At 36.5% G+C, this 27,321-nt stretch overlaps 2 protein-coding genes across 2 annotated transcripts in view; both read right to left on the reverse strand.

The window, feature by feature from the left end:
• The window catches only part of LOC133227536 (complement factor H), a 396,803-nt gene that overhangs the window by 213,290 nt on the left and 156,192 nt on the right, over positions 1–27,321 (reverse strand). The gene's annotated exons all lie outside the window — the stretch shown is intronic.
• Positions 1–27,321, reverse strand: part of LOC133228250 (complement factor H-like) — a 72,956-nt gene that overhangs the window by 24,426 nt on the left and 21,209 nt on the right. Inside the window, 7 exon segments of the mRNA XM_061383780.1 lie at positions 4,452–4,634; positions 9,960–10,139; positions 12,512–12,691; positions 12,798–12,875; positions 12,878–12,982; positions 13,897–14,107; positions 20,232–20,398. Coding sequence (XP_061239764.1) covers positions 4,452–4,634; positions 9,960–10,139; positions 12,512–12,691; positions 12,798–12,875; positions 12,878–12,982; positions 13,897–14,107; positions 20,232–20,398 — 1,104 coding nt within the window.

Genomic DNA, 27,321 nt, shown 5'->3' on the forward strand with positions numbered 1-27,321 from the left:
CCATCAATTTGTGTCATCTTTGATTTCCTTCATCAGTGTTTCATAGCTTTCCATGTATAGGTCTTTTGTTTCTTTAGGTAGATTTATTCCTAAGTATTTTATTCATTTCATCACAGTGGTGAATGGGATTGATTCCTTAAATTCTCTTTCTGTTTTCTCATTGTTAGTGTATAGGAATGCAAGGGACTTCTGTGTATTAATTTTATATCCTGCAAATTTACTATATTCATTGATTAGTTCTAGTAATTTTCCCATGGTGTCTTTAGGGTTTTCTATGTAGAGGATCATGTCATCTGCAAACCATGAAAGTTTTACTTGTTCTTTTCCAATCTGGAGTCCTTTATTTCCTTTTCTTCTCTGAGTGTTGTGGATAAAACTTCCACAACTATTTTGAATAGTAGTAGTGAGAGTGAGCACCCTTGTCCTGTTCCTCACTTTAGGGGAAATGATTTCAATTTTTTGCCACTGAGGATAATGTTTGCTGTGGGTTTATGATATATGGCTTTTATTATATTGAGGTATGTTCCTTGTATGCCTTCTTTTTAGAGGGTTTTTATCATAAATGGATGTTGAGTTTTGTTAAAGGCTTTATCTGCATCTATTGAGATAATCATATGTGTTGTTTTCCTTCAATTTGTTAATGTGGTGTGTGACATTGATTGATTTGTGAATATTGAGGAATCCTTGCATCCTTGAGATAAAGCCCACTTGGTCATGATATATGGTCTTTTTAATATGTTGTTGGATTCTGATTGCTAGAATTTTGTTAAGGATTTTTGCATCTGTGTTCATCAGTGATATTGGCCTTTAGTGTTCTTTTTCTGTGGCATCTTTGTCTGGTTTTGGAATTAAAGTGATGTTGGCCTCACAGAGTGAGTTTGGGAGTTTACCTTCCTCTGTAATTTTCTGGAAGGGTTTGAGTAGGATAGGTGTTGAAAAGAAAAGTGAATGTGAAGTTATTCAGTCGTGTCCAACTCCTTGCGACCCCATGGACTGTAGCCTACCAGGCTTCTCCGTCTGTGGGATTTTCTAGGCAAGAGTATTGGAGTGGGTTGCCATTTCCTTGTCCAAGGGATCTTCCCCACCCAGGGATTGAACACAGGTCTACTACATTGCAGGCAGATGCTTTACGCTCTGAGCCACCAGGGAAGGATAGGTGTTAGCTTGTCTCTAAATTTTTGATAAATTCACCTATGAAGCTGTCTGGTCCTGGGCTTTTGTTTGCTGGAAATTTTTGATTCCAGTTTCTGTTTCCATGCTTGTGATGGGTCTGTTAAGATTTTCTCTTCCTTCCTGGTTCAGTTTTGGAAGGTTATACTTTTCTCAGAATTCATCCATTTCTTCCAAGTTGTCCATTTTATTGGCATATAGTTGCTGATAGTAGTCTCTTGTCATCCTGTGTATTTCTGTGTTGCCTGTTCTGATTTCTCCATTTTCATTTCTAATTTTATTGATTTGATTCTTCTCCCTTTTTTTCTTGATGAGCCTGGTTAATGGTTTCTCTATTTTATTTATCGTCTCAAAGAAGCAGCTTTTAATTTTGTTGATTTTTGCTATCATCTCCTTTGTTTCTTCTTCATTTATTTCTGCCCCAATTTTTATGCTTTCCTTCCTTATACTATCCCTGAGGTTCTTCTTTTTCTAGTTGCTTTAGGTGTAAAATTAGGTTATTTATTTTTCTCTTGTTTCTTGAGGCAGGCTTGTAAAGCTATGAACCTTCCCCTTAGCATTCTTTTTACTGATTCCCATATGTCTTCAGTTGTTGTGTTTTCATTTTCATTTGTTTCTATGCATATTTTGATTTCCTTTTTGATTTCTTCCATTATTTTGTTGGTTATTAAGAATTGTGTTACTTAACCTCCATATGTTTGTATTTTTAATTTCTTTTTCCTGTAGTTGACATTTAATCTTACTGCATTGTGATCAGAAAAGATCTCTGAAAGGATTTCATTTTTTTTTTTTAAATTTTCCAAGGCTAGATTTATGGCCCACGATGTGATGTATCCTGGAGAATGGCCCTTGTGCACTTGAGAAAAAGGTGAAATGTACAGTTTGTGGGTGAAATGTCCTATAGATATCAATTAGGTCTAATTGTATTCATTGTATCATTTACGTTTGTGTTTCCTTGCTAATTTTCTGTTTGGATGACATGTCCATATGTGTGAGTGGGCGGAGTATTAAAATCTTCCACTATTATTGTGTTATTGTTTATTTCTCCTTTCATACTTGTTAGCATTTGCCTTATGTATTAAGCTGCTCCTATGTTGGCTGCATGTATATATTTATAATTGTTATATCTTCTTTTTGGATTGACCTTTGATCATTAGGTAGTATCTTTCTTTGTCTCTTTTTATGGCCTTTATTTCAAAATCTATTTTATCTTATATGAGTATTGCTACTCCTGCTTTCTTTTGGTGTCCAATTGCATGAAATATCTTTTTCCAGCCCTTCACTTTCAGTCTGTACATGTCCTTTGTTTTGAGGTGGGTCTCTTTTAGATGGCAGGGGTCTTGTTTTTGTATCCATTCAGCCAGTCTTTGTCTTTTGGTTGGGGCATTCAACCCATTTACATTTAAGCTACTTATTGATAAGTATGATCCCATTGCTGTTTACTTTGGAACAACAACATTATTTTTTTTTTCCATTAAATGATAATATGCCCTGGTATGGACCTCTTCAGGGTCATCTCTCTTTGGAACTGTCTGACTTCTAGACCTGAATGTCTCTTTCCTTCCCCAGGTTAGAAAAGTTTAGCTATTATTTCTTCAAGTAAGTCTCTGTCTCTCTCTATTTTAGATCCCCATAATGAGAATGGTACTGAAGTTGTCCCAGATGTCTGTTAACCTATCCTCATTTTATAAATTGTTTTTTCTTTTTCCTATGCTGTTTGGGAAGTTTCCACTACCCTGTCTTCCAGATCTCTGATCCATTCTTCTGAATCCTCTAATCTACTATTGATTTTCTCTACTGTGTTTTTCATTTCAGCTGTTGTATCCTTCAGCACTGTTTATTCCTTCTTTATATTTTCTTATTCTTAAAATTCTGTTTTCATTCATTCTTCTCTAGAGTCCACTGAACATCTTTATGGTCATTACCTTGAATGCTTTATTGGGTAGTTTGCTTAACTTTGTTTAGTGACTTTTCTGAGATTTTGTCTTATTCCTTCATTGGGAATGCATTTCTCTGTCTCCTGATTTTATGTAACTCTGTGTTTATTTCTAAGAGTTAGGTATATTCCTGATCTTAGGGAAGTGGTCTTTTGCAGAAGTCTATGGGCCCCAACAGAATGCTCCCCTCTGTAGGATGTGTTCAGCAGATCTAGATGATATAGGGGTGCCCTTCTGTTGTGTCAATGCCAACTACTCTGGGTGCACTGGTAGGCAAGGATCCCACCTCCTCCCCAGGTGGCTGACAGACTGTGCCTCATGTGGTGGCTGCCAGCCCACTCATAGGCAGGATGAATTGCTGATGGAGCTGGCTTCGGGGCCTAAGCATACTTGAGCTGGTGATATCACACCCAAGAGCAGGGTGAGATGCAGGTGTAGCAGCTGTGGAGCCCCATGGAGTCTGGGGTTGGTGCTGTCATGCTGGTGAGCTGTTAAGCCTCTGGTGCTAGTAAGCTATGTATGTGTGTGTTAGGGAGAACTCTAAAGTGGTACTTGTCTCTCATGATGGCTGTCACCAGTATCTATGATCCCAGTTGTCTCCTATCTCTCTAGAAGTTTCACAGAGATAAACAAATTAGTCTAACCCAAGCCTCTTTCCCATTGATGGCTCTTCACTGGGACACAGAGTATGGGAGATTTTGTATGCCTTTAAAGAACAGAAGAAACTCTGTTTCCTAAAGACCTCTGGCTTTCTTCTGCACAAGTTACTCTGGCCTTCTAAATCAGAATTTCTGGGGGCTTATTTTTCAGGACCATGACTCCCAGGCTGGGTAGCCCAGTTGTCCCTTCGTTCTTGCCCTTTTGATCATTAGGAATAAAATTTGCATAAACATAAATTTTACCTGTTATTTGCACAGTAGTCCAAGGAGTTTGTGTGTGTTTCACATCAGAAGTGAAAGAGTGTTCATCAGTTCATAACTGAAACTGTGATTTACTGTTTCAAGATAAATGGAAGAGACAGAGAGGATTTCATCTTGCTGATCCATACAAAGATTGCGTGCATGCTCAGTCACTTAGTCATGTCCAACTCTTTGTGACCCAATGGACTCTAGCCCACCAGGTTCCTCTGTCCATGGAATTTCCCAGGCAACAACGCTGGAGTGGGTTGCCACCCTCCTCCCCATGGGATGTTCCCCAACCAGGGATCGAACCCATATCTTCTGCACCTCATGCATTGCAAGAGGTTTCTTTACCACTGAGCCACCATGGAAGGATACAAAGCTTAGAGGAGTATTAATCTTCTTTAAAGAATATTTTAAACAAACTTGTGCATGCACTACTTACCAATACAACGTGGGATTAACTGCCATCTCCCATCCTTGCACACAATTTCTTCTGCATCTTGAATTAAATAATTTTCTTTACATAGAATTGATATTTTTTCTCCATCCTGATATTTCACTGTAGTTGTCATATCGCGAGCACTGGGAATCTGAGGTGGAGGTGGGCATGGTTGTATTTGTGCTTCTGAAAACATTAAAATTAGATTTCTTGATTAAAAAGCATAAGTTCAAATATTAAAGGAAAATTTTTCAATAAACAGAAAGCTCTAATGTTATATCATAAATGATCAAATAATATGATACTCTGTAATTATACTCTTAAGCTTGTTTAGCACTTCAGTATATCACATTTGGTTCATTGTCTCATGGTCTTAGTTTCTTCCTTTTATTCTTCCTGTGCTCAATCTTGCATGATTTAGGTAAAACGGATTTTATTTTTTTCTAACCTTTAGGATGCCCTAATTGAACTGCTCACTCAGTTATAGATACTGAGGAAAAACTGTTATCAGGGTCTCTCTTTTTTTTTTTTTTTAGATTTTCATGATCAGATATATTGGACTTGGATTGAAGCCCTCACCAATTTTTCTACCATGGGAGTTGATTAGCCAGATGAGAAACTACATTTAGTTAATAAACTATTAATGTGATGCTAATTCTTGAACAAGGTAAGAGATAGGTTCACTGGGATTTAAAGTGTATTGTTTACAGTTCAGTACTCTCCTGGAGGTACAATTCACTAGCTTGCCTGCACTGTTAAACCATATATACACTGATGAATGCACTTTCTTTAACGGATTAGCAAGCCTGGCTTTTTCTATGTGACCAGAGGGTATAAAAGATCCCTCTGTAAACTGTGTCTGAGTCCATCAAATAAAGATACCTCAAATATCCAATTCATAATCTGAAGACAAAACCTGTTCTGCTCAACTGAGGGAAGACTGCATGAATACACCTGGAAAAATTTGGAGCGCTTTATGACTCCTTGGTTTTGCTTTCTCCTGTCACACTTCATTTCTATTTCATTAGAAACACTCTGCAAGTATAGGCTGGAAACTCATAAATCCTTTCAGGAAGCCAACATTTTGTATTAAATTCAGGGACATATTTGACTGAATACACTTTATTCATCATAGTAATATCATCAGATTTTCTATTCTGATCTAAGTCAATAGGAGTATTTTGTGTTCTGTGTTGTGCTTAGTCATTCAGTAATGTCAAACTCTTTGCGACCCCATAGACTATAATCTGCCAGGCTCCTCTGTCCATGGGGATTCTGGATTCTCCAGGCAAGAATACTGGAATGGGTTGCCTTGCCCTCCTCCAATGGATCTTCCCAACACAGGAGTCGAACCGAGGTCTCCTGCAACTTGGGTGGATTCTTTACCATCAGAGACACCAGGGAAGACTTGGAATATTTTATGTTTCATCAGAAATATTTATCTTATTTCTGTTTTAACTCTTGACATTTTTATCAATGTATTTTCAATAATTTATTTTATGTCTGATGTTTAAACATTTTTGTCCTAATAATTTTGTTAAAAGTCTTGCAAAAGTTAGTCTATACACTACATTTCCCCATAAACTGAATATTTTGCAAATCAGCTATTTATACTTTTTAGCTTATTATAAAAATTGACATTTTAATTTTAGTTTTTCTTTCCTTCTATGTTCTTTGGATATATGTTTTTTCTAGATTCTAGATTGTACTATCCATTACTTAAGTCCATTTTTTTGTAAAGCAAGTTTTAATCTATACATATCTTTGTTTTTTCCTGTATACCATAGATTCCAAAGTATACAATTTTCATTTTACTTAATTTAACATATTTTCTGTCAGTAAATAACAGACAAATTTTTTTTTTAATTTCCAAGTTTTGTGATATGAGTGAATAAGTTGTTTAGCTAGATTTCTTTTAATTTACAATTGCTTTTAATTAATAGAGAATAATTTGAGGACACATTACATGAAATTGATTAGGAATTCTTTTATCACATGAAAATAATCAGGTGTTTTAAATTAATTAGCTATATTTCAATAAATTAATGTGGACTTCCAGAGAAGGCATATTATGAAAACTATGAAGACCTATTTTATAAATATTAAAAAGGTAATTCACAAGGACTAAGCCATTATAAATATATAATGTATCTAAGAATATATCCAAATACATGAAGCAAAGATGGGCAGAACTGACAGAAGAAATAGACAAATCCACACCCCTTGTCAGCAATTCTGAGAGCATTCCTACTCTGATGGATAGAACAACTAGAAAAAGCTATTTTAAGATACAGGTACATTTTAGAACACTATGAACAATGTTAACCTGATCTAGAAACTAGAATATGCATATACTTTATATGAAATGGAAACATCACAAAGATAGACAATATGCTGTGCAACAAAGAAAGAATACAATTCAAAATATTAAAAATTTACAGTGTGTTCTATGACAAGGGAATTAGATTAGAAATCAATAAGAATAAATTATCTATGTAATCACCGATGATAATCACCAAATTCTGTACAGTAAATATATGCAGCTCTCTAGATAACAATCATACCACAGTATTACTGTTAATGGAGTGGATTATTTAGAAAATCATAAATATGTGAGAATTAAACAACACATTTCTAAGCAACTGTTATGTCAAAGAAGCCACTAGGAATATTAGAAAATATTTCACATATAGTTAATTGAAAATAAAATTGATATATATTTGTAAATTTTTGAGGCACAGGTAAAGCAATGCTTAGAAGTGAAAAAAGGTAGTTTTACATAGGTAAAGCAATACTTAGAATTGAAAAAAGGTAGTTTTACAGGTTTAGATTTAAAAAGCATGATGGTTTGAATCAATGTTATCATTTTTATCTTAAAAAATGAGAGAGTAAAATTAAAATGAAGTGATCAGAAAAAAGGAAAATTAAGTCCACAAGAGAGAAAAAATTGAGAAATATTAATAGAAAAGAGAAAACAGAAAATTAAGAAAGTTAAAAATCATGAATATTAACAAGATAAAAATCAGACAAGAGAGGAAATGGAAGAAACTGTGTTAAAAATGTTAATTTGAAAATAATAATTTTGAAAAACAAAACTCTATTCACAAAATAAAGGAGGGAAACAACTCTCAATACCAAAAATGAAAGAGGTGAGATTACCCAATATACTATAGGATTAAAAGAAAAATAGAATGTTATGTGACTATTAGAAATGATTTTACATCAATCAATTTCATAAGTTAGGTAAAATAGAGAGATTTCTTGAAAAATGCAACAGTCACACAGTGATAAGACAATGTAGAAAATGTGAATAGCATACTCCCTATTAAAGAAACTGAATTCTTCATCAAGGGAATTTTTTGAAGAAGCAAACTGGATATCAGATCTCACGTGTGCTCAATCTTGTCCAACTCTCTGCAACTCTATGGACTGCAGCCTGCCAGGCTTCTCTGTCCATGGGATTCTCCAGGCAACAATACTGGAGTGGGTAGCCGTTCCCTTCTCCAGGGAATCTTCCCTACTCAGGGATTGAACCCGGGTCTCCTGAATTGCAGGCAGATTCTTACTGTCTGAGCCCCCAGGGAAGCCTATTTGTATGTCTGGAAAGATTGAAGCAGAAATAAATAGAGACATACCACGTTTATGAATTCAAAATTCAATATGGTAAAGATGCCAATTGTCCACAATTCGTTTCTCATTACAAAGTCATCCCGTTCGATATACAACCCAACATTTTATCAAAATTTGTAAGTCTCCCCTGAAATTTCTATGTTCAAAACCAAAATAATTAAAGTAATTTTGAGTGAGAGGAACATACTTGGAGACTATTATCAGACTTTCAGCCTGCTAAAAAGCTAGTTACAAAGGTAATTTGGCAACAGTGAAGATAGTTGAATGACTAAATAGAAAGTTGAGAAATAAATCAACACTTTCATAGTTAACTGATTTTTCACTTCAACAGCTTTTCCACACATATTCTTAAAATAATTGACAATCCATCCATAAAAAATCAACTCCTACTTTATGCAATCCTCAAATGTTAACATGAGATAGATAACATACTTAAATATACTCACATAAAATTATAAAGTTTCTAGAAGAAACTGTAGAACATATGTACTTCACTACCTGTAAATGTTACTTGTTTCCTTAAAGATGCAGTTGTGTAGCAAGTTCTTTTAATTTTATATTTGCTATTAATTTATAAACATGAGTTCCTTGAAATTTGTTGGGAATTCCTTCATCATATGAAATAATAAATTGTTGTAATGTAACTATATTTAATAAGCTAATATATATTTCCAGACAAGGTGCATGACAAAAAGTAAGAAATATTTTATAATTATAAAATGTTAATTCACAAAGACCAAGCAATCATAAGTATATAATGATTAATATACAATGCTGTGCTTAGCCACTCCGTCATGTCTCACTCTTTGTGATCCCATGGTCTGCACCTGCTAGGCTCCTCTGTCCTTGGGGTTCTCCAGGCAAGAAACTAGAGTGGGTTGCCTCCATGGGATCCTCACAACACAGGGATTGAACCCAGGTCCCCCCCACTGCAAGCAGATTATAGACTGATCTACCAGGGAAACTCAAGAATCCTGGAGTGGGCAGCCTAACTCTTCTCTAGGGGATATTCCTGATCTAGAAATTGAACTGGGGTCTCCTGCATGGCAGGCGGATTCTTTACCAGCACAACTTCCAGGGAAGCTCATAATATACAATGTACATTATGTATCGGCATGGCAGTTATTTAGAAGCTTGTTGTTTAATTCCCAAATAGTTATGTTTTTCTAAATAATTTATTCTCCATTAATACAGCTTTATTGTTGTATGATTTTTATATTAGGATCTTTATAAAAGGATGAATTATGAGGTGGAATATTAGACAGTAGATCTGGTTTTCTACTGATTTGAAGCTTCTTTCTAGATATTCTAGGCTTGTAGAAATTGGTAAACATATTGAGGATAGGGAGTCAAGATGTCATAGAGTTGGAGAAGAGAAACACAGATATTAAAAGTGGAAAATTGAAATGAACCTATTCAATTGGAATTCATCATGTAAACATGACTCAAGACTTTTCAAGATAGTTAAACAAATAGAGAAATAGATGACTAGATAGATACATAAATATATATAAGTAGATATATATATATTGATACATATAGATACATTGATAAATACATAATAGTTCAGCATAAACATAAGTACATTTATGTGTAATACACAAAATCAGAAACAATGGCTTTTCTGTAGAAATGAGCACACCTACTGCCCAGATGTTAATTTAAAGTCACAAAGTCTCTGAGTGGTTTTTCACAGAGCTGACTAAGGCACATTACACAATTAATATTTAGACACAGTATTTTGATAGCTTCTAAATTACCTTGCAGATGGAAAATATTTGGAATGATAGATAAATTTCCTTGAAGGACACAAAGATACTACTTTTATGAGTTAGAGAGATATAGAATACATTTTTTAAAACATTATGGACAAGAGATTACCTTCTTTGCAGTCTACTTTAGGATCCCATTCTCCATTTATACAGATTGAGTGTTTGTGTTCTGATTTTCCTCAACATTGGTAACTTTTGTTGGTGTTATGGTCATATTCAATCTTATGTGCTGGTCTCCCCTCAGGTGGAAATAATGTTGACCCTTTACACTTCCTAAGTTCATCTGTTGCTATAAAATGAAAACATTCTCTTGAAAAGACTAATTCTAAAGAACCAAATAGCTTAATAACAAAAAATAGCTATGGAGTCAATAAAATAATGATGTGAGAATTTCTGCCTACAAATTGCACCAGCCAAGTTATTGCTGATCAAATTGCATGAGATGAAAAATTATACATGAGCCTGAGTCTTGTGTCCAGTTTTTGAAATTTCAGAGAAAATACCCATCCTAAAGATTTCTGCCTTTTTGATTAGAATACTTTTTGATGATCTACATAGCGAATAGTTATCACATGAATAAATTTGGTCCCAAACTTGAAATCTGTGCAAATGTTCATATAATTTGCTTGTGGACCTTAAGCATCTCTGCATTATTTTTAATTCACAATCTTAAAACAATAAAATAAAAACAATTTTCAGTGCACAAAGCATACCAAGTTGCTACTTTACATATGTTTTTTCAAGAAATGTAATGAAACATAATAAGAAAACCACATCCAAGGTGTTTTGTATAGAATCTTAACTTTTAAGCAAATCTTTTACCTGACACTGAAAATAAACCAACACTTGAAATAAGAAGATGGGTACTTAAAGTTACAACCTATCTTGTATATAAACTTGGAGTCTTTGAGCCACTATGTTATGTATCAGATCATTATAATGCAATATAAAGCCATGATAATTTTTTTCTAGCTCCAGGATAAGTTAAATATGGACTAAAAAAAGCTTTATATATATATACCTATTTTGTAAATTCAATGCAGGTGAAAGTTCTTTTTTAATTTGACAAAATATCTGTATAGGTCTATGGCAGTATATATTAATGATTTGTTAATGATAAAAGTTAAGTGAAATGAATAAAATAAGGAAAAGTCAAGTAGGTAGTCAAAGAAAAGTGATGGTTTCAAAATGAAACTCTGAAAAATAAAATAACAAGCTGAATTGAAAACACACTAAAGCCTTGAGAATTAGCCCTGTTTTTAAGTTTTGTTCAGGGTGTTGAGGGACATAAAACCAGTAGTATTCTTCAAGGAATGGTGGCCAAAGGAAGATGTATACTCAAAAGGAGAAATAGTGGCTGTGGGCCTCATCCTATGACGGACTGGTTTCTGGAAGGAAAGCAGACTTATTTTATTAGGAGAAAATAAGCACAGTAGGAAGAATGACAAGCTAGATTAGACAGAGTTACAAAATAAACCTCGAGAGAAGAAAACTGGAATAAGGTCTATTATAGCAAAGGGGGACTACATTAAACTGAATACAGGTAGAGGATTAACCTTTGCAAGGAAAACTCTGAGGTCAGAAGAGTAATAATTGAAGCAAACATTTTGGCATTAGGTATAATGAAAAGTTAAATGAGGTGAGGTCATTTGAGGAGATAGAAGAGGACAAAGGTGGGGTTTGGTCTTAAAGAACTGGCAATACCTAGGACAGTAATGTGTTCATGAAAATGCAGGGATTAATAAGCAAAAAATTACTATTTAACTAAATAAACTCCCACTGAATGTCTCCCATCTGTCAACTGGTCTTTTGAGTGTGGGTCTTTCAACATACTGTCGGCAAGGAAAACAGCTATCAGTCCCTGCCCTCACTCAGGGCCTAAACCTAAGCCCTGCCTTCTTCTTGGAATAATTAATGACTAGAAATATAATGAGTTAATTAGCCTGGACATCCAGGGCTGTCTTTGAATGCAGAGCCCAGGAAAACTCCAGGAAAAAGTCTATTCCAAGAGAAAAAATGAAAGAAGGCAGCCAAGATTGATTCTCCTGGTCAATCATCAAAGACTTGGTCATCCAAAAGTCAGGATGAGTCTCCTACAGCAAATGTATCAGGGCAAGTTCCTGGCCCCACCCCAAGTGCCTCTCATGATGGAGTTACCTACTAACAGGGAGGGCTGGAGCCCACCCTCCCCAGCACAGTAAATTTTCTTTGCAGAATTTGAAACAGATAGAGAAATTATCAGTTAGAAGCTTGAGAGAGGCAAGATTCCTACAGAAATGTATCAAATGGGTATTTTCCTCAACTATAATTCCTGGTTTCAAATGTTCTAAAAGAAAGAGTATCATATAAAAGCAAAAATGGCATTTCTGCAATGATAGTTGTATTTTCCTGGTAACTAGTACTCCCATTTTAATCACATGAGTATCTGTCAGTAAGATTTAGTTTCACACTTGTCAAGATAAACAATGTCCATATCAGGACAGAAAGATGGATAAAATTCTATTGCTAGTTTATATTTTTCCTCTTTAGACACATATTGGACTATAAAAATCAAATGTTTGGGATCATTATATTTTAAGATCTGACATTCTCAAGGATAACTCTAAATTTCAACAGAATGGCTGCAAATACTAAAGGTCAATTTGAGATATATGTTCTGACCAATGCACTGAGGAGGCTGGGTCCACGCTCCACTAATACACGTGATAAATCTGGGTCCAACCATTGTAAATGCTTCTCTGCAACTGAACTCAACCGAGTCTCCATGGTGATAGGGAGGGACAGAAGGTTTGATATCACTGTGATCAATGTCAGGTATATTTCCACAGGTACGCTCCTCCTCTGAAAATCCACAAAAAAAGTTCGTCTTTAAAATATTTAAATGTGTATATAGATACAAATAAGGGTAATGATTTACCTTGAAATATTACTACTTTCAATACATTACCAATACACACAGGTAAAGCTGTCCATTCTCCATCAACACACTGAATATTATGAGAACCCTTCATCAGAAATCTGGGTTGCAAGCATATTCCACGACCTCATTGTGTGCATATTCTTCTTTGTGTATTTCTTTCCCTTTCCCATTAAGAAGTTGAGCAGGTGGAGCACAGGATTTTACTTTCCTTGCTGTAGAAACATTGCATAAATTATGGTTACATTGTGTCTTATAACTGAAAAATCCAACTAATGCAGAAATTTATTTTTCTAAATGAAATTTTATTTGTTATATAATTAATTTTAGCATTCTTAAACAATGAAAAAAAGAATAGTGTTTACTGATTCTGTTACTCATCTTGAACTAGCATATTGAAGTCTATGTATGCTCAGAAGCATGTTCATTATCCAGACATGCTAAATAAATATGCAAACCAGTTACTCATTCTGGGTGTATAAATTATAGCAATACTTTTATTCCACAGAAATACTGTGTGAAAACTTTTTGAAAAAATATCATTTGAGAGAAGCATTTGAACAGTTTAACTTTGATTCACATGATTTGATACATGTGACTGAATTGACTTTAAGTTACTTGAACACTCTTTAGACATACTTGAGGACACTAGATGTAAAGCCCACAGTATATAAACTCTCCAGTATTAATGGTAGAATTGCAGGAAAAAGGAAAACTAACAAGAAATCTTGCCAGTGTCAGGTTCCTCATGCGTTTATGTGGATTCTCCACCACATATTTCAAGAAGCACCCGGAGGTTAATTTCTTAAAGAAGGAAAACTGAGGTACCTATTACCCAGCACATGTCCTTGGTGGGTATGCTGCTGCTAAGTTGCTTCAGTCGTGTCTGACTCTGTGCAACCCCATAGACAGCAGCCCACCAGGCTTCTCTGTCCCCGGGATTATCCAGGCAAGAATACTGGAGTGGGTTGCCATTTCCTTCTCCACCTTGGTGGGTATATCTCTGCCTTAATGCATTAGACTATAGATAGATGCACTGGAAGTGGACAGAAAATTAAGGGAGGGAAATAAAAAGGTTGATATCTGAAATCCCAACTCTTGCTCCAACAACTGTCAGATAAATATTTACCTTTACACGTTGGATGTTTAGGGGACCATCCAAAGTGGTAGCACTGAACTGAATCTGCTCCAACCATAATACGGCCTTGACTGCAGGAGAATTTCAGCACATCTCCAACTTTATATGTTTCTTTCCTGGGATAAGCATTTAAGTATGTATCCATTTCGGGAATACTGCATTCTCTTTCTATCAAAAAAGATAAGTAATTGACTGAGAATATTTAACCATTGCAAAATAAATATTATTTGTGTCACATAAAATGAGGTGCTGGGTACTGCATACACAGAACACACATTAATGTTCTTCCTTGAAAAACAATACATTATCTGGGATTTTGAGAAATATTAAGGTATTGAGCAGCAACATATATGCCTGATAATTTATTTGTAAAGTCAACTTGTTAATACTGGATCTGATTTTATCACTGACATTTACAAAATATAATGCTGCTTTTTTGGTCTCAAAATGTAGAAATATTCTCTCAGAATAAAAAAAAAGACACAATTTTAAAATTGAATACAAATGAAAAAATGATATAAAAAATATAACTGGGAAACTAAAACACACAAGAGAGACATTTCTCTTATATTTGAGTTACAGGTACATTAAAAATCACTTAATTTTATCCTCAAGTGTAGAAATCAAACTGAAACAAGAAACAAAATGAGTAAACATGTTCAAGGTCACATAGGCATATTCTAGGTGTCTTGATTATATATATGACAACACAAACATCTGATCTTATTGTACCTATAAATGAGCTTAATTATTAATATATGTTTTATTATTCTGATTCATTTTAAAAATGTATAAGCTTATCATTGAAAATGTGTAAAATCTATGAAATTTGTCACACTGCTGTGTGTGGATTAATTGCTCAGTTGTGTCTGACCCTTTGTGACCCCATGGAGTATAGCTGGCCAGGCTCTTCTGGGAGTAATTCATTCCTTTCTCTAGGGGATCTTCCTAACCCAGGGATCAAACCCAGGTATCCCACACCACAGGCAGTTTCTTTATATCTGAGCCACCAGGGATTGCTACAATTTATCAAAAATTACATTATTCTTATTTGGAGTCTTCCTATTGCTCAATAATTTATAAACTTCAAAACTGGAATTTAAGAATTAGAATCTCACCCAAAAGAAGGACTAAGTTTTCAAACATTATCATAAAATTATATATAAGCTAAAGTGAAGTGAAATCGCTCAGTCATGTCCAACTCTTTGCAACCCCATGGACTGTAGCCCACCAGGCTCCTCCATCCATGGGGTTCTCCAGGCAAGAATACTGGAGTGGGTTGCCATTTCCTTCTCCAGGGGATCTTCCTGACCCAGGGATCGAACCCAGGTCTCCTGCATTGCAGGTAGACACTTTAACTTCTGAGCCACCAGGGAAGCCCATATATAGTTGTAAAAGTAATTCTCCCTCCCCCCCAAATCAATAAATTTGTTTCTGCTTTTGTTTTAATGTTGAGCTTTGTAGCTTAGCTGTGAGGTTACTCTTGATGAGAACCATTGGGATTCCTTTCCTAAAGTTGTATTCCAAACTTCCACATAGCAATACTTCTAACAGTATGTGACTTTGTTCACATATATTGTGCTTCAGTTCAGTTCAGTTCAGTCGCTCAGTCGTGTTCGACTCTTTGCGACCCCATGAACCGCGGCACACCAGGCCTCCCTGTCCATCACCAACTCCCGGAATTCACTCAAAATCATGTCCATCGAATGAGTGATGCCATCCAGCCATCTCATCCTCTGTCGTCCCCTTCTCCTCCTGCCCCCAATCCCTCCCAGCATCAGAGTCTTTTCCAATGAAGCAACTCTTCGCATGAGGTGGCCAAAGTACTGGAGCCTCAGCTTTAGCATCATTCCTTCCAAAGAAATCCCAGGGCTGATCTCCTTCAGAATGGACTGGTTGGATCTCCTTGCAGTCCAAGGGACTCTCAAGAGTCTTCTCCAACACCACAGTTTAAAAGCATCAATTCTTTGGAGAAATGTCTATTTAGTTCTTTGGCCCATTTTTTTATTGGGTCATTTATTTTTCTGGAGTTGAGCTGGAGGAGTTGCTTGTATATTTTTGAGATTAGTTGTTTGTCAGTTGCTTCATTTGCTATTATTTTCTCCCATTCTGAAGGCTGTCTTTTCACCTTGCTGATAGTTTCCTTTGATGTGCAGAAGCTTTTAAGGTTAATTAGGTCCCATTTGTTTATTTTTGCTTTTATTTCCGATATTCTGGGAGGTGGGTCATAGAGGATCCTGCTGTGATGTATGTCGGAGAGTGTTTTGCCTATGTTCTCCTCTAGGAGTTTTATAGTTTCTGGTCTTATGTTTAGATCTTTAATCCATTTTGAGTTTATTTTTGTGTATGGTGTTAGAAAGTGTTCTAGTTTCATTCTTTTACAAGTGGTTGACCAGTTTTCCCAGAAGGGAAAGAGACACGTGTACCCCAATGTTCATCGCAGCACTGTTTATAATAGCCAGGACATGGAAGCAACCTAGATGTCCATCAGCAGATGAATGGATAAGAAAGCTGTGGTACATATACACAATGGAGTATTACTCAGCCATTAAAAAGAATACATTTGAATCAGTTCTAATGAGGTGGATGAAACTGGAGCCTATTATACAGAGTGAAGTAAGCCAGAAGGAAAAACACCAATACAGTATACTAACACATATATGGAATTTAGAAAAATGCTAACAATAACCCTGTGTACAAGACAGCAAAAGTGACGCTGATGTATGGAACAGTCTTATGGATTCTGTGGGAGAGGGAGAGGGAGAGGGTGGGAAGATTTGGGAGAATGGCATTGAAACATGTAAAATATCATGTATGAAATGAGATGCCAGTCCAGGTTCGATGCAAGATGCTGGATGCTTGGGGCTAGTGCACTGGGACGACCCAGAGGGATGGTGTGGGGAGGGAGGAGGGAGGAGGGTTCAGGATGGGGAGCACATGTATACCTGTGATGGATTCGTTTTGATATTTGGCAAAACTAATACAATTATGTAAAGTTTAAAAATAAAATAAAATTTAAAAAAATAAATAAAGTAAACAGAACGTTGAAAAAAATAAATAAATAAAAGCATCAATTCTTTGGCGCTCAGCTTTCCTCACAGTCTAATTCTCACATCCATACATGACCACTGGAAACTTACATAAAATTCCTATTTTATCCTACTATGTAAAACGCTGCTTTAACAAAAGAAGATCTTGATATTAGGCTGTTTTCTAACTGTTGTCTTTACAAAGAGTGACTGTAAGAATGGCATGATCATCTTAAAAGCCTTTCCCTTTACTGAGAATTGTTACTAGCTCAGTTGTGTCTATCTCTTTGCTATCCCATGGACTGCAGCTGGCCAAAATTCCATGGAATTCTTCAGGCAAGAATATTGCAGTAGCTAGTATTTCATTTCTCCAGGGGATCTTCCCGACCCAGGGATCCAATCCAGGTCTCCTGCAATGCAGGTAGATATTACTGTCAGGTATCTCAGAAATTTTGAAAGGGAAAGTGTGGTCTCTCAGGCATGTCTGATTCTTTTTGACCCCATGGACTATAGCCCACCGTACTCCTCTGCCTGTGGAATTCTTTAGGCAAGAATACTGCAGTGGGTTGTCACTCGCTTCTCCAAGAGATCTTCCTGACCCAGGGATTGAACCCAATTCTCCTGCATTGCAGGCGGATTCTTTACCATCTGATCTTTTCTAAAATAAGCCAATTTTTTTTGCTGCCTTGGCTGCAGCAAAAGCATGTGTCTTTGCTGACGAATGGTTTCCAGGCTTTCTTTGCATAGATGTCTTCCTACATAAACTTCACCCACAGTCCCTCCTACTTTCTAAGCACTTGGATTCTTTTCTTCTTGGAATACACTTATTGGAACAATATAATAGAAATATTTTTACTTTTTGGTTCATGATTTACTTTAATTCATCTTTTTTTTTTTTTCATACTGGCATGAAAGCTCTTGAAAGGCATACCACTGACCTCCACTGTATCTTTCACAATTTTCTCCTAGCCTACTTCTGGCACATATCAGGTGCTTGCCTGCAGCCTGAAAAGTGAAATTACCTGGGCTCTGGACACTGTTGAACAAGCCTGGCCCATTTCTATAACAATCTCCCCCTGTGTGTCTATCTGAAATCTCTGTGCTCAATCTTTTCTACACTGGCCAGTGTTCCATCTCCTCCTTCCCCCATGCACCATTCGGTCTCACATGACTTTGTCTCCGTCCTGAAATGAGAACAGGAACCATCAACACCTGCTTCTCTCCAGCATTGTATTTACACACCCATTTACTTCCTTCTCCTGACAGGAAGCTGCAAATAATCCAGTTGTCACCAAGTTCAGGACTTTCTCAAAACTGCTGGTTCCTCTCCCACCTCTTTCACAGTGAGCCTGTGGTCAGTCTTTGCCTGCTTTCCTCTCTGGCTCATCCTCTTCAACGTTCATTACACTCTCATCTTTCCCATTAAAACAATACATAATCCACCGAGCAATACATCCTGAACCTCTTATTCTCTGCCACAACCAAGCCTTTTGAAAAAGTTATGTCCTCATGCTATATTGCATTTCTTACTAATAATTTATTTAGCAGGCTGTAAGTAGATTTTCCCCCTGTCTATTCCATCTGAATCTGTCTCTGTTACAATTATTGTTGGCTTCCATGTAGCCAAATCCACCACATTTTAAGTCTTTTAACCTGACTTATTAACTGAATTAGAAATATTCATTAGTGGAACTATTCTAATGTAATTTGATTACACTTTCCTTGAATAAACTGTATGGTAGACATGACAAGAAGCTTACATGAATAATTTATTTTAATAACTAAAAAATCTTTTTAAATATTAGAGCATTTGCAAATATTAAATCATTGTACAGATTCAGAGTTGTGAACAAACTTCAAATAGGTCATTGCTCTTAGATATATAGTTAGATAATGGTGGAATTGGATAAAGAACAATTTCAGGCTGATTCCCAGGAATTACTTTTAGTCAATTTATTATTCCTTTTTATTATATCATTTTCTTCTGTCCACAACTATGAAACATTCATTCGACATTTTTTTCCCCTAAATTCTCTGGGTCCTCGTTTCTTTCTGTCCACTTTGCCATCTATCCTTCTTCCGTCAGACACCTCAGTGTTGGAAGCTTCAGGACTCAGTCTTGAACTCTCTTCCATTTTCATTCTACATTATTTTCCAATCTGATGTCATCATATACAAAGTGATAATCTCACATGTACGTCTCCTGGCTAAACCCATGCATTCAACACTGTAGTTGATGTATCCAATGTTTATGGTCCATGGGCAGCACAACCAGTGTGTCAGCAGGACAAAGGAAGGATGGCAAAAGAAAGGAGAGTGAGTGGAACTGGATCTGCACCTGGGGCTGGGGAACTGAAGCAGGGACAGTGCTGCATGGGAGGGCAAATATTTGTGACAGAGGTGAAGCACTGAGGCTGTTGGAGAGTGAAGCAGCTTATCTGTGAGAGTCTGAATGGAATGAGGATCACACAGACAATCCTTGCCACAGCCATACATACCCCAGACAGGGATTCAAGTCCCCTAGAAAGTGCTGTAGCTTGGAGCTGGAACATAGAGACTGGAAAACAATCCCAGGGCAAGGTCTGCTGTCGACTGAAGGGAGATGGTGTGAGGGAACCTGATGGAGAACACTGCAGTGGAAAATGCTTATGAAGGAAAGCCAGCTAACCTGGAGGCAGGGTGATACTGCTGAGTTACACACAGATCATATAGCCATCTCTGCAGCCTCTCTCTCTGAACATAGCACCAGATAGCTGAAACAACCCAAGGAGGGTGGACCTATAAGGACCTGATGTGCAAAGTGACACAGAAGAACCCCAGCCAGGGTGATCTTTACGTCCCTGATGAGATAAACAACAGACAATGACCCCAAGTGGGGGGCCCTGTAAGCACCTGAAGGAGCCAAGCAATAGAGAAGGACCAGCCAAAGAGGGCCTCTGATGGCCAGATGCCAGAAGCTAGGAAAAGACTCTAATAGGACCATAGCTCCTGCAGCTGAGTCAGTTGTTTTCCCTGCATGCTTGGCACTGCCAGGGTTCCCATAATTCAAACAGCTGTGTCACCTCCATGCTCAATCCTCACTGGAAAGAGCAGTCAGAAGCTAGAAAAATCCCTAATAGTCACATATCTCCTGACAATACCACCAGATATGTATCTGGCATTGCCAGGGTCCCCATTATCCAAACTCCTGTGTCACTCCCATGCTCAATCCCCACAAGGACAGAGCAACCAAAGGCTACAAAAAACCCTAAGGGCCTCATATTTCCTGCTGTCATAGCCAGTGTCTCCCCTTAGTACCTGGTACTGCCAGGGCCCCTGCAATCCAAGCAACTGCACCACCTCCACATTTGGTCCTCCCTGGGGCACACCCAAGTCCTCCCAGGGAGCCTCAGGAGCAAACTCCTGTAGACGAGTCACATGCACAGGTGGAGATGAAACCACAAGTGAAATCCAGAGGAAGGTGGCTAAGGAATAGAACCAAAACATTCCCACCAGTGGTACAAGCTGAAGATTGAATCCACATGATCAAGGAGGCAGACTTTGTATTTATGGAATATATAAATGATTACTAGGGTTCCTGAAAAGGAAAAAACACTAGCACTGGCAGATGTGGACATCAGGGCAAGAACGTGCAAGAGTAGGACCAGATTAGAGTCTGAGCTGCCCCCACAACAGGTAAGAGAGACCAGCCCAGAACTGGCGGACATCCTAGGGAGGTGAGGTGGACTGTGACTCACACTGAGGAAAAGGATGCTGACAGCTGATCCAAGAAAAATATTTATTATTCTTATATTTTAACTTATTCAGTAGTTGCTACTGGGTTTTTACCTTTTTTCCCCTCTCTGTTATTCTAGTTGTTGATTTTAATGCTACTATTAAATATATTTATGCTTTTGAGAAATTTTTAAAATCACACTTTTAATTCCCTTTGAATACTTCGTCTACATTGGTTTTTGTTGTTTTATGGACTTTTTCCTGTTTTTAATTTTCAAAGTTTTTTAAAAAAATTTTTAGTATTTTCACACATATTCTTTTGTTTGCTTTTCTTTCTTTTTTTCCTGTTGTAAGTTATTCTTTGATATATATAAACTTATTTATCTACGTCTATTGAAATTTTCTTTTCTGGTCTTTCTTTCTTTTCTTCCTTTTCTCATTATGTTTATTAATCTGTTTTGCTTTAGTTTCTTTATTCCCCAGTTGTCACATGGCTTTGGCTTTGTTTTCCAGTTTATGGTTTTAGTAAGTTTTGTTAATAACTAGTTCCTATAATTTTTGCTTTCATTTGCTCACTCAATCAATCTCTTCTACTTTCTTCTTCTTTTTTTTTTTAACACTTTGTTTTTGTTTGTTTTTTTTTCCTGTGTGTACATGCATGTGTCTATATCCCATTATTTTTGTGAATATTTTGCCTTATTTTGTATTTGCCATTTGTCTGGGGTTTGCATTTTGTTTCTTGTTTTACTGTGCTTATTTTAATCCCCATTAATGCCGTTACAAACCACCTGTGGTATCTCACTTCCCTGGCCAGAGATCAGGCCCAGAGCCTTTGAAGTGGGAGTGCTGACAAGACTCTAGACTGCCATAAAACTCCTAATCCCAGGGAGTATTTATTAGTGAGAACTCCCATAAAGGCCTCCACCTGTATACACCTGGCATCACCCAACTGCCAGCAGCAGCCAGTGTAGGATGTCTCACCCAAAAAACAAACAAAATAAAAACACAAACCCAGTCATCAGCAAACAAGATTGCCACCTCATGAAGTCCTGCCCATTAGAGAGGAAAAAAACAAAAACAAAAACACTTACTTCCTTTCACCAGAGCACAAACAAAAGTCACCCCCAAAAGCAGCCTAAACAAACCAGTGGCACAACCTTACACACCAAGGGCAGAAAACAATAGGAAGGAGGAATTCGACCTGAAAGCCCGAGAAAAGGAGACATCAAATGCAATAATGACAAAAAAAGAAAAAAAAAAAAGACAGAAAAGTATTGCTCCAATGAAGAAACAAACTAGAAGCACAAAAGACCAAAGGGGAAAAAAAAGGGGTGGGGTGGGGGGAGGGATACACAAAATACCTGAAAAAGAATTCAAAGTAATGATAGGAAGGATGTTCCAAAACCTTGAAAAGAGAATGGATAAAATGCCAAGAAGCAATCAACAAATTAACACAATAACCAAGGATACAGAAAAAAAAAAAATGAATCAACAATGATGAATAACACCATTATGGAAATCAAAAGTTCTCTAGAAGGAAACAATAATAGATTAACTGAAGAAAAAAAATGAAACAGTAAGCTGGAAGATTAAATGGTGGAAGTAGTTGCTGATGAGCAGAATAAAGGAAAAAGAATGAAAAGAATTGAGGTGAGCTTTGGAGACCTCTGGGACAGTATTTAACTCACCAACATTTCAGTTATAGGGGTCCCAGAAGAAGAAGAGAAAAAGAAAGTCACTGAGAACATTTTTGAATATATTATAGTTGAAAACTTTTCCAGCATGGGAAAAGAAATATTCAATCAAGTTCAAGAAGCACAGAGACTCCAATAGAGGATAAACCCAAGGAGAAACACGTCGAGACACATACCAATCAACAGAGATTAAACACAAAGAAAGAATATCAAAAGCAGTAAGGGAAAAGCAACAAGTAACACACAAGGGAAAAGCCATTCAATTAACAGCTGATCTTTCAACAGAAACTCTGCAGGTCAGAAGGGAACGGCAGGATATATTTAAAGTACTGAAAAGGAAAAATCTACAAGCAAGATTACTCTACCTGGCAAGGATTTCATTCAACATTGATGGAAAAGTTAAAATCTTTACAGACAAGCACAAGTTAAGAGAATTTAGTACCACCACACCAGCTTTACAACAAATATTAAAGAGACTTATAAGCATAAGACAAAGGAAAGACCTACAAGAAACACAAAATAATTAAGAAAATGCTAATTGGAACATATAGGATAATATATTATAATAGGAAAATGCTAATAGTAATATATAAATAATTACTTTAAATGTAAATGGATTAAACTCTCCAACCAAAAGACACAGATTGGCTGAATGGATACAAAAACAAGACCCATATATATGCTGTCTACAAGAGACCCACTTCAGACTTAGAGACACATACAGACCGAAGTTAAAAGGATGGAAAAACATATTCCGTGAACATGGAAATCAAAAGGAAGTTGAAGTGGCAATTCTCATTTCTGACAAAACAGACTTTAAAAAAAAAGAATATTATATGAAATAAAGAAGGGACATTATATAATCATCAAGAGATCAATCCAAGAAGAAGACATAATTCTATACATTTATGCACCCAACATAGAAGCACCTCAATGAATAAGGCAATAACACACATAAAAGGGGAAATTGACAGCAATAAAATAATGGTAAGGGATGTTAACAATGGACAGATCATAAAACAGAACATTAATAAGGAAACATAAACCATAAATGAAACATTAGACCAAATGGACCTAATTTATATCTTCAGAACTTTTCACCCAAATGCATAAGAATACACCTTCTTCTCAAGTGTGCATGGAACATTTTCCAGGATAGACCATACCTTGGGTCACAAATCAAACTTCAGTAAATTTTAAAAAATTGAAAACATATGAAGCATCTTTTCTGACCACAATACTATGAGAATAGATATCAAATAGATGGGAAATGGTAAAAACACAAATGCTTGGAGATTAAACAATATACTTTTACATAACAGACTTGTTCCTGAATAAATCAAAAGGGAAATCAACGAATTCCTGAAGCAAATGACAATGAAAACACAACTCAAAATCTATGGGATGCAGCAAAACAGTTCTAAAAGGGAAGTTTATAGGAAGAAACAGGGGAAACATCAAAGAGACAACCTAATTTACACCCAAAACAACTCGATGAAGAAGGGCAAAAAACAAACCCAAAGTTGGTAGAAGGAAAGAAATCCTAAAGATCAGAGCAGAAATAAATGAAAAAGACAGGAAGGAAAAATAGTAAAGACTAATAAAACTAAAAGCTGCTTCTGTGAGAAGATAAACAAAAGTGACAAACAATTAGGCAAACTCATCAGGAAAAATGGGAGAAGAATCAAATCAACAATATAAGGAATGAGAGAGGAGAGATTACAACAGAAATACAGGAATACAAATGATCATAAGAATCTATTATGAGCAACTATATGCCAATAAAATGGACAACCTGAAAGAAATGGATATATTCTGAGAAAAGTTCAATCTTCCAAGACTGAACCAGGAAGAAATAGAAATTATGAACAAGCCAATTACATGCACTGAAATTGAAAATGTGATTTAAAAAAAGAAAGAAACTCTCAAAAAATTAAAGCACAGGGCCTGATGGTTTCACAGGTGAGTTCTCTCAAACATTTAGAAAAGAGCTAATAATATTCCTATAAAAATCTCTCAAAAAACTACAGAGGAATTAGCACCACCAAACTCATTCTATAAGGCCATCATCACCCTTATACCAAAACCAGACAAAGATAACACAAAAAAGAAAACTACAGGCCAATATCACTGATGAAAATAGATGGAAAAATCCTCAACAGAACACTAGCAAACAGAATTCAAAAATACATTAAAAAGATAGTACACCATGATACAGAGAAGGCAATGGCACCCCACTCCAGTACTCTTGCCTGGAAAATCCCATGGATGGAGGAGCCTGGTGGGCTTCAGTCCATGGGGTCACTAAGAGTTGGACACGACTGAGTCACTTTCACTTTTCACTTTCATGCATTGGAGAAGGACATGGCAACCCACTTCAGTGTTCTTGCCTGGAGAACCCCAGGGATGAGGGAGCCTGGTGGGCTGCCATCTATGGGGTCACATAGAGCAGGACACGACTGAAGCGACTTAGCAGCAGCAGCAGCAGCAGCAGAATACCATGATAGCAACCATCAAGTTGGGTTTTTCCCAGGGATGCAAGCATTCTTCAGTATACACAAATCCCTCAATATGATATACCATATTAACAAATTGCAAGATAAATTCATATGGTAATCAAAATAAATACAGAAAAGAAGTTTCTGAAAAATTTCAACACCCATTTATGATAAATACTCTTCAAAAAATGAGCAAAGAGGGAAACTACCTCAACATAATAAAGGCCATATATGAGAAACCCAGAGCAGACATTATTCTCGATGGTGAAAAACTGAAAGCATACCCTCTAAGGTCAGGAAAAGACAAGGGAGCCCACTGTCACCACTATTAGTCAGCATTGTTTGGAAGCCTTAGCTACAGCAGAGGAGAAAAAGAAATAAAAGGAATCCAGATTGGAAAAGAAGAAGCAAAACTCTCATTGTTTGCACACAGATGATACTGCACATAGAATACCCAAAAGATACTATCAGAAAATTATAAGAGGTTATCAGTGAATTTAGCAAAGTGACAAGATACAAAATGAATACAGAAAAATTACTTGAATCTCTATGTGCTAACAATGAAACATCAGAAAGAGAAATTAAGGTATCAATCCTATTTACCATTGCGACAAAAAGAATAAAATGCCTAGGAATAAACCTACTTAAGGAGAAATAAGAGCTGTATACAGAAAAGTATAAGACGCTGAGGAAAGAAATCAAAGACAAGATAAACAGATGGAGAGTTATTCCATTATCTGGGGTTGGAAGAATCAACATTGTGAAAATGACTGTGCTACCAAATATAATCTACAGATTCAATGCCATCTGTATCAAAGTACCAATGGTGATTTTCACAGAACTAGAACAAAAAGTCTCACAATTCATAGGGGAACATAAAAGACCTGAATAGCCAAAGCAATCTTGAGCAAGAAAAATAGAGCTAGAGGAATCAACCTTCCTGACTTTGAACTGACTACAAAGCTATAGTCATCCAGACATATGGTACTGGCAGAAAAATGGAAATATAGGCCAATGGAACAAGACAGAAAGCCCAGAAATAAACCCACACACCTATGGATAGCTAATGTTTGAAAATAAGCAAGAATATACAATGGGGCAAAGAAAGTCTCTTCTATAAGTGCTGCTGGGGAAACTTGACAACTACATGGGAAAAAAAATGAAATTAGAGTACTTCCTAACACCATACACAAAGATAAACTCAAAGTGGATGGAAAACACAGGCAGAACACCTTATGTCATAAATCACGGCAAGATCCTCTATCACCCACCTCCTATAGTAGTTGAAAAAAAAAAAAAGATAATCAAGTGGGACATAATTAAACTTAAAAGCTTATCCCCAGCAAAGGAAATTATTAATAAGGTGAAAACACAATGCTCAGAATGGGAAAAATAATAACAGCAAATGAAACAACTGACAAAGGATTAATTTCCAAAAGATGCAAACATCTCATATAAATCAATGCCCAAAAAAAAAAAAGTCAAAAAGTGGGAAAAATACCTAAACAGACATATGTCCAAAGACCTACGGTGGCTAGTAAACATGTGAATAGATGCTCAACATCACTCATTGTTAGAGAAATTAAAATCAAAACTACAATGAGATATCACTTCATACCAGTCAGAATGGCCATCATCAAAAAGTCTACAAACAATAAATGCTGGAGAAGGTGTGGAGAAAAGGGCACCCTCTTGCATTGTTGGTGGGAATGTAAATTGATACAGCCACTATACAGAACAGTATGGAGAGTCCTTACAAAACGAGGAATAAAACCACTGTATGACCCACTAATCCCACTCCTAGGTATATACCCTGAGGAAAACAAAATGGAAAAAGACACATGTACCCCAATGTTCACTGCAGTTCCATTTACAACAGCTCAGACATGGAAGCAACATGGATGTCTGTTGACAAGTGAATAGATAAAGAAGCTGTGCTACACATATACAATAGAATATTATTCAGCCATAAAAAGGAATGCACTTCAGTCAGTCCGAAAGAGGTGGATGAACATAGAGCCTAGTATACAGAGTGAAGTAAGTCTGAAAAAGAAAAACAAATATCATATAGTAACACATATACATGGAATCTAGAAATATTGTACTGATAAACCTATTTGCACAGCAGCAATTAGAGACACAGATACTGAGAACAGACTTATGGACACAGCTGGCAGGGAGGAAGTAGAGGGTGGGATGTATGGAGAGGGTTAGCATGCAAACTTAAACTACCATATGTAAAATAGACTGTCAATGGGAATTTGCTGTATGACTCAGGGAACTCAAACCAGAGCTCAGTAACAACCAAGAAGGGTGGGATGGGCAGGGAGCTGGGAGGGATGTTCTTGTGGGAGGGGACATGGGTAAATCTATGGCTGATTCTTGTTGATGTTTGGTAGAAACCAACGTAAGACTGTAAATTCTTCAATTATAAATAAATAAATATAAAATAAACAACCACTCACCCCTGAAATTCCATAT

Source organism: Bos javanicus, chromosome 16, assembly GCF_032452875.1.
Source record: "Bos javanicus breed banteng chromosome 16, ARS-OSU_banteng_1.0, whole genome shotgun sequence".
Taxonomy (NCBI): Eukaryota; Metazoa; Chordata; class Mammalia; order Artiodactyla; family Bovidae; genus Bos; species Bos javanicus.